This window comes from Phocoena phocoena, chromosome 2 (assembly GCF_963924675.1).
Source record: "Phocoena phocoena chromosome 2, mPhoPho1.1, whole genome shotgun sequence".
Lineage (NCBI taxonomy): Eukaryota > Metazoa > Chordata > Mammalia > Artiodactyla > Phocoenidae > Phocoena > Phocoena phocoena.
The window spans coordinates 35653665-35666169 of record NC_089220.1 but is presented as its reverse complement, the minus strand read 5'-3'; the positions used below and the strand labels follow the sequence as shown (position 1 = coordinate 35666169).

The 12505-nt window shown below is 39.6% G+C and overlaps 1 protein-coding gene across 2 annotated transcripts in view; it reads left to right on the top strand.

The window, feature by feature from the left end:
* The window catches only part of FUT8 (fucosyltransferase 8), a 261338-nt gene that overhangs the window by 164277 nt on the left and 84556 nt on the right, over positions 1–12505 (top strand). Inside the window, exon 5 of one of the 2 annotated variants that reach the window (XM_065871019.1) lies at positions 11119–11233. In XM_065871019.1, coding sequence (XP_065727091.1) covers positions 11119–11233 — 115 coding nt within the window. Of the gene's footprint in view, positions 1–11112; positions 11234–12505 lie in introns of both variants that reach the window. The other variant, XM_065871018.1, reaches the window with a different exon arrangement.

Here is a 12505-nt window from a genome sequence, read left to right as displayed (position 1 = left end):
CATTTCCTGGGCTTGTCTTCCTTACATGGTCTCCAGTGGGGAGGCCAAGAAAAAGAGTTTTACAAAGGAAGCTTAATTTTAGTTGACTGTTGGAATAGAGTGACTTATACTATGACTCTGACTGCATTATCATAAAAAATTAGTGTACATTTTTTAGTCTTTGGTCTTCTAGTTATAAAGTGGTTATTCCACTTTCTTGACAGATATTGGGATAAATATAAATAACTGATCGCTAAGACTTAGTAGTGATGTAACTTGGTAAAAACATTCACTTTTATGTTTTCTAATTTATTAAAATATACAGAGATCAGCTTTCATTCCCAATGGTAAAGTGATGGCTTGATTACTATGACATGAAAGCATAAACCATGCCAATTTATGTATTTCAAAGAATTTTCCCCTCTAAATTACACCTAATGTAGTTTTTTACCTGCTTAGGGCTATATACTGATTGTCATGGAATGTAGTGCTATTTGTCTGTGTGTGTGTGTATCTTTAATGTAATGGAACGCCATGCAGAACATATTGAATTTCCTTTATTCCTTCAACAGGCATTTGCTGATAGACTGGTTATTTATCCCACTGTACTACATCTCCAGAAACAATACTGCTATTTAAAGTTGAGACTTTCAACAAGTTTTGTGATCACTCCTATTTGGTGGGTAGGAAAAAACAAATGACCATGTTTGGATATGATGAAACCTATGAAATGTGAAAAATAATGGGTGTGATGAGAGTAATGGGAAAGAGGCCTATAAAACTGAGAAAATAATTTAAATAAACTTCAGCTTAGCCCTGTAACACCATTATAAGGAAAGACATCTCCTGTGTTTCCATGATCAACTCACACAATTTCATGAGTGGTAACTTTTCCCACAGCAACTATAAAATAATACCATAGGCTACATAATAGCCCATGGGGGCCTCAGTTTCATAATCTGAAAAAAACTTGAACCTCTGTTCAGTGTGTAAGACTGTAAGTTAGTTTCTTAAAGGAGGCAGTAAGTTGTAGATATGGTTTTTCCAACTAAAATTACTCCTTTTCATGAAAGAAATGTTTTGAATCTTAGGTGGGAATAATATAAAAACAGATAAAGCATCACATATTAGACTCTTTTCCTATTTTTAAAAGGGTAAGCATGGAAATAGTCAAGCTGTGAAGTGTCCTGTGCATGGATAATGTTGACACATTGAACAAATGCCTGAAATGCTTCACAGATGACCCTGTTATCCCAAAGCATTGTATAAAGCTGTTCCACTATTAGTTGGATGAATATTCTAAACTGTGGCTATGATTTTGAATTTTCATTTGCATATTATTAATAGTTTTGTTTTATTCAAAGGGGCTATTATCGGGTATTCTCTGTTAACCGTATGTAGTTCTGATCATTTTCTATGATAGTAAATAAGACTTTAATTATTTTTCCAGTGGGCTTCCATTGCTTTGCTCCTAAATGGTTTATCATCTAGTTAAGAACCAGGAATAGAAGAGAACTGAGACTATGTCATGTACTCCTAGATAAATCACAGTTGTTGAGGGCTGGTTTCATCATCTGTTAAATGAGTCCTCACTGATCAATCCCTTTCTTCAGGGTGCTATAAGGCACTGAGTATTGGGTCATTTTTCTGACTGGCTGTCAGTCCCGCATATTACTGTCACCCTCATACCCAATTGATCTTTCCTCTTAGTTGTGGAATTATTAGTAGGTACTCTTCAGACACAAGGTAAAAGTTCTGAAGCAACTCTCTGAGGCATTCTAGCATAAATAGCAATGTCTTAGTCTGTTTGGCCTACTATGACAAAAAAGTATCATAGACCGTGTGGCTTGTAAACAACAGAAATTTACTTCTCACAATTCTGGACGGTGAGAAGTTCAAGATCAAGGTGCTGGCAGATTTGGTGTCTGATGAGTGCCCTCTTTCTGCTCCATAGACAGTGCCTTCTCACTGTGCCCTCGTACAGAAGAAGGGGCTAGAGAGCTCTGTGGGGTCTGTTTTACAAGAGCACTAATCTCATTCATAAGGCTCCACCCTCATGACTTAAGGACTTCCCACACGCCCCACATTTGAATACCATCACACCGGGCATTAAGTTTCAATGGATGCGTTTGGGGGAGACACAGATGTTCAGTCTGTAGCAAGCAGCCACCACATATACTACTTTGTTTGTATTATCACTAATCCTTTTTAAAAAACTGTGTGGAAGGTTTTATAATACTTATTTTAAAGTGAAGTAACTATGTCTCAGAGATGTCAAAATAACTTTCCTAGGACACAAACCTGGTAAGAGTTGGATCCCAAACTGAGAGAGAGATCTGTCTGGCTCTCAAAGCTCTTTTTCCTCTGATTCAAAATCTTTCTGATTTTGCATATTTACAATGAACAGAGTCCACATTTTTGTACTCCAGACCCTTTACTTTGATATTTGTTGGTGCATAACATTTTGATTGTTGTACATATAACATACAAAATATGTGTTAATTCTGTTTATGTTATCGATAAGGTTTCCGGTCAACAGTAGGCTATTAGTAGTTAAGTTTTTGGGGATTCAAGAGTGATATGCAGATTTTCGACTCTGTAGGGGGTTCAGCATCGCTAACCCCTGAGAGTTGTTCAAGGGACAGCTGTATACTTTCTGATAAATAGAAATAAATTTCTAACTTCATAATTTTCACAAGCAAATAACACATACTTATAAGCATTCCCAGAACAGAAGAGTTAATATAAAGTGCAGAGAAGGGGTAAAGCTGGAGTTATTACTAGTTAAGGATTATTCCCAGAAATTCTCTAGCACAAAATTAGATTTGTGGAAGGTAAAAATTCTCAATATTATCTCATCTAAAATTCTTGAAAATTTTTGCCACTTTTTCATTCATTTATCTATTCAAAGATATATACTGAACGTTTTCTATGTGATCAGCACTGTTCTAAATGCTCGTTTGGGAGGAGGGAGGGGAGTTTGAAAAATACCCTGCTGCCATGGAGCTTAAATTCTAGTAGAGGGAGAAAGATAATAAAATAAAGAAGTAAATGGTATATATTAGAAGATGATAATTGCTTGGAGAAAAATACAGCAGGGAAAGAGGAGAAGGAAAAGCAAGGGATGTGATGGTGACTGGGTGTTGAATTTTTAAGTGAGATAGTCTGGATAGCCTTTTGGGGAAGGTGACATATGAGCAAAATTTTGAAGGACATTTGGGTGAGCCATATGGATGGGTATCTGGGAAACCAGCATTCCAGGGGAAGGAGGAGCAAATGCAAAGGTCCTAAAGTAGGAACATGGCTGACATGTTCAGAGGTTAGTAACAAGACTATGTGGCTGAAATAGAGTAAACAAGGAGGACAGTAGTAGATGAGATCAAAGAGGTAAGGGAAGAGGAGGAGGAGCTTCAAGATGGAGGAGTAAGACGCGGAGATGATCTTCCTCCCCACAAATACATCAGAAATACATCTACACGTGGAACAGCTCCTACAGAACACCTACTAAACGCTGGCAGAAGACCTCAGACCTCCTAAAAGGCAAGAAATTCCCCACGTACCTGGGTAGGGCAAAAGAAAAAAGAATAAACAGAGACGAAAGGATAGGGACGGGACCTGCACCAGTGGGAGGGAGCTGTGAAGGAGGAAAGGTTTCCACACACTAGGAAGCCCCTTCGCGAGCAGAGACTGCAGGTGGCGGAGGCGGGGGTGCTTCCGAGCTGTGGAGGAGAGCACAGCAACAAGGGTGTGGAGGGCACAGCGGAGAGATTCCCGCACAGAGGATCGGTGCCGACCGGCACTCACCAGCCTGAGAGGCTTGTCTGCTCACCCACTGGGGCAGGCAGGGGCTGGGAGCTGAGGCTCAGGCTTTGGTCAGATCGCAGGGAGAGGACTGGGGTGGGCGGCGTGAAGACAGCCTGAAGGGGTTAGTGCACCACGGCTAGCCAGGAGGGAGTCCAGGAAAAAGTCTGGACCTGCCGAAGAGGCAAGAGACTTTTTCTTCCCTCTTTGTTTCCTGGTGCGCGAGGAGAGGGGATTAAGAGCGCCACTTAAAGGAGCTCCAGAAACAGGCGCAAGCAGCGGCTATCAGCGCGGACACCAGGGACAGGCATGAGACGCTAAAGCTGCTGCTGCCGCCACCAAGAATCCTGTGTGCGAGCACAGGTCACTATCCACACCTCCCCTCCTGGGAGCCTGTGCAGCCCGCCACTGCCAGGGTCCCGTGACCCAGGGACAACTTCCCCGGTAAAATGCATGGCGTGCCTCAGGCTGGTGCAACGTCACGCCAGCCTCTGCCGCCTCAGGCTTGGCCCGCATTCCGTACCCCTCCCTCCCTCCCGCCTGAGTGAGCCAGAGCCCCCGAATCAGCGGCTCCTTTAACCCTGTCCTGTCTGAGCGAAGAAAAGACGCCCTCAGGCGACCTACACGCAGAGGCAGATCCAAATCCAAAGCTAAACCCCAGGGAGATGTGCGAACAAAGAAGAGAAAGGGAAATCTCTCCCAGCAGCCTCAGGAGCAGCGGATTAAATCTCCACAATCACCTTGATGTACCCTGCATCTGTGGAATACCTGAACAGACAACAAATCATCCCAAATTGAGGGACTTTGGGAGCAACGATATTTTTTTTTTTCTCTTTTTCTCTTTTTGTGAGTGTGTATGTGTATGCTTCTGTGTGTAATTTTCTCTCTATACCTTTGCTTTTACCATTTGTCCTAGGGTTCTGTCTGTTGTGTTTTTTTTTTTTCTTTTAGTATAGGTTTTAGCGCTTGTTATCATTGGTGGATTTGCTTTTTTGGTTTGGTTTCTCTCTTCTTTCTTTCCTTTTTAAAAAAAATTTATTTAATTTTTTATTTTAATAACTTTCTAATTTTATTGTATTTTATCTTCTTCTTTCTTTCTTTCTTTTCTCCCTTTTATTCTGAGTCGTGTGGATGACAGGCTCTTGGTGCTCCAGCCAGGCGTCAGGGCTGTGCCTGTGAGGTGGGAGAGCCAAGTTCAGGACACTGGTCCACATGAGACCTCCCAGGTCCACATAATATCAAACGGCGAAAGCTCTCCCAGAGATCTCCATCTCAACGCCAAGACCGAGCTCCACTCAACGACCAGCAGGCTCCAGTGCTGCACACCCTGTGCCAAACAGCTAGCAGGACAGGAACACAGCCCCACCCATTAGCAGAGAGGCTGCCTAAAATCGTACTAAGTTCACAGACATCCCAAAACACACAACCAGATGTGGACCTGCCCACCAGAAAGACAAGATCCAGCCTCATCCACCAGAACACAGGCACTAGTCCCCTCCACCAGGCAGCCTACACAACCCACTGAACCAACCTTAGCCCCTGCGGACACCAAAAACAATGGAAACTACGAACCTGCAGCCTGTGAAAAGGAGACCCCAAACACAGTAAGTTAAGCAAAATGTGAAACACACAGCAGATGAAGGCACAAGGTAAAAACCCACCCGACCTAACAAATGAAGAGGAAATAGGCATAGACTATGAAAAAGAATTCAGAAAAAGAATTCAGAATAATGATAGTAAAGATGATCCACAATCTTGGAAATAGAATGGAGAAAATACAAGAAACGTTTAACAAGGACCTAGAAGAGCTAAAGAGCAAACAAACAGTGATAAACAACACAATATATGAAATTAAAAATTCTCTAGAAGGGATCAATAGCAGAATAACTGAGGGAGAATAACGGATAAGTGATCTGGAAGACAAAATAGTGGAAATAACTACTGCAGAGCAGAATAAAGAAAATAAATGAAAAGAATTGAGGACAGTCTCAGAGACCTCTGGGACAACATTAAATGCACCAACATTCAAACTATAGGGGTCCCAGAAGAAGAAGAAGAGAAAAAGAAAGGGACTGATAAAATATTTGTAGAGATTATAGTTGAAAACTTCCCTAATATTGGAAAGGAAATAGTTAATCAAGTCCAGGAAGCACAGAGAGTCCCATACAGGATAAATTCAAAGAGAAACATGCCAAGACACATATTATTCAAACTATCAAAACTTAAATACAAAGAAAAAATATTGAAAGCAGCAAGGGGAAAACAACAAATAACATACAAGGGAATCCCTGTAAGGTTAACAGCTGATCTTTCAGCAGAAACTCTGCAAGCCAGAAGGGAGTGGCAGGACATACTTAAAGTGATTAAGAGGCAAAACCTACAACCAAGATTACTCTACCCAACAAGGATCTCATTCACATTCGACAGAGAAATTATTAAAACCTTTACAGACAAGCAAAATTTAAGAGAATCCAGCACCACAAAACCAGCTTTACAACAAATGCTAAAGGAACTTCTCTATGCAGGAAACACAAGAGAAGGAAAAGACCTACAATAACAAACCCAAAACAATTAAGAAAATGGTAACAGGAATATACATATCCATAATTACCTTAAATGTAAATGGAGTAAATGCTCCAACCAAAAGACATAGACTGGCTGAATGGATACAAAACAAGACCCGTATGATATGCTGTCTACAAGAGACCGACTTCAGACCTAGGGACACATACAGACAAAGTAAGGGGATGGAGAAAGATATTACATGCAAATGGAAATCAAAAGAAAGGGGAGTATAATTCTCATATCAGACAAAATAAATTTTAAAACAAATACTATTACAAGAGACAAAGAAGGACACTACATAATGATCAAGGGTACAATCCAAGAAGAAGATATAACAATTGTAAACATTTATGCACCCATCATAGGAGCACCTCAATACATAAGGCAAATACTAACAGCTGTAAAAGGGGAAATTGACAGTAACACAATCATCGTAGCGGACTTTAACACCCTACTTTCACCAATGGACAGACCATCCAAAATGAAAATAAATAAGGAAACACAAGCTTTAAATGACACATTAAACAAGATGGACTTAATTGATATTTATGGGACATTCCATCCTAAAACAACACAATACACTTTCTTCTCAAGTGCTCATGGAATCTCCTCTGGGATAGATCGTATCTTGGGTCACAAATCAAGCCTTGGTAAATTTAAGAAAATTGAAATTGTATCAGGTATCTTTTCAGACCATAATGCTATGAGACTATATATCAATTGCAGGAAAAAATCTGTAACAAAATACAAACATATGGAGGCTAACCAATACACTACTTAATAACGAAGAAATCAAAGAGGAAATCAAAAAATGCCTAGAAACAAATGACAGTGAAAACACGATGACCCAAAACCTATGGGATGCAGCAAAAGCAGTTCTAAGAGTGAAGTTTATTTTTTACTTTTTTTTTTTTTTTTTTGCAGTACTTGGGCCTCTCACTGTTGTGGCCTCTCCTGTTGTGGAGCACAGGCTCCAGACGCGCAGGCTCAGCGGCCATGGCTCACAGGCCCAGTCACTCCGCAGCATGTGGGATCTTCCCGGACCGGGACACGAACCCGTGTCCCCTGCATCAGCAGGCGGACTCTCAACCACTGCGCCACCGGGGAAGCCCAAGAGTGAAGTTTAGAGCAATACAATCCTACATTAAGAAACAAGAACCATTTCCACTAAGATCAGGAACAAGACAAGGTTGCTCACTCTCACCACTGTTACTCAACATAGTTTTGGAAGTTTTAACCACAGCAATCAGAGGAGAAAAAGAAATAAAGGGAATCCAAATTGGCAAAGAAGAAGTAAAGCTGTCACTGTTTGCAGATGACATGATACTATACATAGAGAATCCTAGAGATGCTACCAGAAAACTACTAGAGCTCATCAGTGAATTTAGTAAAGTAGCAGGATACAAAATTAATGCAGAAATCTCTTGCATTCCTATACACTAATGATGAAAAATCTGAAAGTGAAATTAAGGAGACACTCCCATTTACCATTGCAACAAAAAGAATAAAATATCTAGTAATAAACCTACCTAAGGAGACAAAAGACCTGTATGCAGAAAATTATAAGACACTGATGAAAGAAATTAAAGATGATACAAATAGATGGAGAGATATACCATGTTCTTGGATTGGAAGAATCAACATTGTGAAAATGACTCTACTACCCAAAGCAATCTACAGATTCAGTGCAACCCCTATCAAACTACCACTGGCATTTTTCACAGAACTAGAACAAAAAATTTCACAATTTGTATGGAAACACAAAAGACCCCGAATAGCCAAAGCAATCTTGAGAAAGAAAAACAGAGCTGGATGAATCAGGCTCCCTGACTTCAGACTATACTACAAAGCTACAGTAATGAAGGCAGTATGGTACTGGCACAAAAACAGAAATATAGATCAATGGAACAGGATAGAAAGCCCAGAGATAAAGCCACGCACATATGGTCACCTTATCTTTGATAAAGGAGGCAAGAATATACAGTGGAGAAAGGACAGCCTCTTCAATAAGTGGTGCTGGGAAAACTGGACAGCTACATGTAAAAGAATGAAGTTAGAACACTCCCTAATACCATACACAAAGATAAACTCAAAATGGATTAAAGACCTAAATGTAAGGCCAGACACTATTAAACTCTTAGAGGAAAACATAAGCAGAACACTCTATGACATAAATCACAGCAAGATCCTTTTTGACCCACCTCCTAGAGAAATGGAAATAAAAACAAAAATAAACAAATGGGACCTAATGAAACTTAAAGGCTTTTGCACAACAAAGGAAAGCATAAAGAACACGAAAAGACAACCTTCAGAATGGGAAAAAATATTTGCAAATGAAGCAACTGACAAAGGATTAATCTCCAATATTTACAAGCAGCTCACGCAGCTCAATATCAAAAAAAACAAACAACCCAATACAAAAATGGGCAGAAGACCTAAAAAGACATTTCTCCAAAGAAGATATACAGGTTGCCAACAAACACATGAAAGAATGCTCAACATCACTAATCATTAAAGAAATGCAAATCAAAACTACAATGAGATATCATCTCACACCGGTCAGAATGGCATCATCAAAAAAATCTAGAAACAATAAATGCTGGAGAGGGTGTGGAGAAAAGGGAACCCTCTTGCACTGTTGGTGGGAATGTAAATTGATACAGCCACTATGGAGAACAGTATGGAGGTTCCTTAAAACAACTAAAAATGGAACTACCATATGACCCAGCAATCCCACTACTGGGCAGATACCCTGAGAAAACCAGAGTTCAAAAAGAGTCATGTACCACAATGTTCATTGCAGCTCTATTTACAATAGCCAGGACATGGAAGCAACCTAAGTGTCCATCAACAGATGAATGGATAAAGAAGATGTGGCACATATATACAATGGAATATTACTCAGCCATAAAAAGAAACGAAATTGAGTTATTTGTAGTGAGGTGGATGGACCTAGAGTCTGTCATACAGAGTGAAGTAAGTCAAAGAGAAAAACAAATACTATATGCTAACATATATGTATGGAATCTAATAGAGGAAAAAAAAAAAAGGTCATGAAGAACCTAGGGGCAAGACGGGAATAAAGACGCAGACCTACTAGAGAATGGACTTGAGGATATGGGGATGGGGAAGGGTAAGCTGGGACAAAGTGAGAGAGTGGCATGGCCATATATACACTACGAAATGTGAAGTAGATAGTGGGAAGCAGCTGCATGGCACAGGGAGATCAGCTCGGTGCTTTGTGACCACCTAGAGGGGTGGGATAGGGAGGGTGGGAGGTAGGGAGATACAAGAGGGAAGAGATATGGGGATATATGTATATGTATAACTGATTCACTTTGTTATAAGGCAGAAACTAACACACCATTGTAAAGCAATTATAGTCCAATAAAGATGTTTTTAAAAATAAATGATGGGAGCATATGTATATGTATAGCTGATTCACTTTGTTATAAAGCAGAAACTAACACACCATTGTAAAGCAATTATACCCCAATAAAGATGTTAAAAAAATAAATAAATAAATGAATGAATGAATAAATAAATAAATAAATAAAAAGAGGTAAGGGAGGCCATATTGTCTGGGGCCTTTTAGGTCAAATTAGTAACTTTGGGTTTGACTGATTGAGATGAAGAGTCAGTTCAATAAGAGCAAAGGAGTAACATCATTTGACTGATATTTTGACAGGATCTGGCTGCTACATTGAGAATAGACTGTAGACGTTGGCAAGGGTGGAAGCAGGGAGACCTGTTCAGAGGTTACTGTAACAATTCAGGTGAGAAAAGTGTTGGCTCAGTTGGTAGCAATGCCAGTGGTGATACTTGTTCAGAGCTTGGCGAAATGTTTGCTGATGGGTTGGTAGGGAGTGTCAGAGAAAGAGAGGAGTCTTGCTTTTTACTTTTCTTTGTTGGTAAATGCAAGTCATAGCTTTTGTTTAATGTAATATAAATGAAACCATCTGCACCAGCGGTCAGTATACTGGGTATTTTAGTTTACTTTGCAGGAAATTGAGCATGTTGTAATTGAAACTACTACGCAGGATGGGAAAGTATCTTAACAATCATTTTATTAATTTAGAGGAAGAATTGTCAAATTATAGCCTCAGGACCAAATCTGGCTCATAGCCTGGTTTTGTGAATAAAGTTTTATTGGAAGACACACGCAATTTTTTTTTTTTTTACATCTTGTCTATGGCAGCTTTCCTGCTACAAGAGCAACAGAGGCCCACAAAGCATAGAATATTTACTGTCTGGCCCTTTATTGAAAAAAGTTTGCTGACCCTTGGTTTCGACCATTGTGTAAGAGTTGTGCCAAAATTTTCCTCTGATCTTTTTCCAAGTATGAAGAAGAAATTTAAGAGGGGACAGGAGGTGACAGTAGAGAGAACAAAAAGGTAATATTCAAATGCTGTCACCAATGTATTTCTCTCCCTTATGTTAGTCTACCTATTTCTTTGCTATGGGTATCCAGTTTCCCCTGATCTCTGACGTGCTCTGTGTTGGGATTTAAGTGCACATAATTGGCCTGGGGGGGGGGGGCGGGGCTGGGGAGTATGTTCTTCTCAACAGTAAAGATTCACTATAGGAATGAATCTCGGCTGCTAGAGACTACACTGTTGAATTTCACAGTCTTGATAGAAAATAAAAAATGAGTACCAGCATCAGTGTGAGCATCAATCTTTATGAAGAATTTGACTCTCTTCTTATGACTTTGTGTAATCCTGTGATGAAATACAAATAAGTTAGACCCACAATGTTGTTTGCTTTTTATAGGTCTATAATGACGGATTTATACTACCTCAGTCAAACAGATGGAGCAGGTGATTGGCGGGAAAAAGAGGCCAAAGATCTGACAGAGCTGGTCCAGCGGAGAATAACATATCTTCAGGTAAGAAGGTTAGGTTAAGAAATTAACTTGAGTGAAAAAAAGGAGAATCATAATAAAACTAAAAGTAAGAGTTGCTGTTGGTTTTTAGTCTTCCTAGCCCTCACTTTTTGAAAGTGTTTGTTCGCTCATTTTACCTATTTATTCGAAAAGACTGTATGTTACTTCTTGAGTGGAATACAAAGATAGCCAAAAGAAGGTCCCTGCCCTAAAGGGGACTACTTCTGACACACGGACATACAAAAACTACAGTGCAAAATAGGAAGTGCTGCATTTATGTGAGAGATTAGATGAAATGCTCATTGGAGGAACCTGTCAGGGATAGCTATGTGGAAAAGGTATTATTTGAACTGAGCTGTAAAGGATAATAAGGTAGGATTTACACACCCAGAAATGGAGAAGAGCATACTAGCTGGAGCATATGATGTAAGTAATGGTCCATACCTGGGAAAGAACAGTACAGGAACCCAATGAGAAATAGAATATTTTAGTTTGTCTGGAGTTTTGGTTGTGTGAAAAGGAGGGTTGGAAAAGGTAGGTTTGGGAGCCAGATTGCAGAGGTCCTTGGGTACAGGTTAAGCTTTATAGCTAAGCTTTATAGCAGTAAATGGTTGCTGAACGCTTTTATTTATTGTATAAACATCATTATAACAACAAATGGGAAATATAAATCAAGGGTAAACTCCAAGTCCCAGGCCCTTTAAAATATATTCTCTTTATTTTGTGTGTGTGTTCTCTTCTAGCTCTTATTAATATGCTTACCCAGTGTTACACATTTGTAAGGATAGTATTGATTTACTTTTGAATTTTGTTTTTTGCTTAATACGCCGTAAGCTTTTTTCTATTCTGGAATCACAACCTGCTTTTGAAAGATTTTTATACAAAGAGTGGCATGATGAGAGTGCTGCTTTAGTGATATTAATCTGAAAAGTAGTATTTTGCTTGAATTGGATTCATTGTAAGAGACTAGAAGCAAGGAGAGCGTTTAGGATATGAGGACCATACTGAAGCTGAGAAACACTGAGGTGTGTGGCAGTTTGCACTGGAAGTGAAGAGACAAATTTGAGAGAGTTTGGGAAGATCGAATTGATAGGCCTATCCAAGTAGCCGAAGGGGCTGGAATGAATGGGGTAATGTGTCATTAACTGAAAAGAAACTTAAATCAGGGGAAAACAATGTATTCGTAAATAGAATTTAACACTCCAAATGCTTGAAGTTGAAATGATCGTGCTCATCCTTTTCTAGTACTATTGATGGTATATATACTTGCTGTGT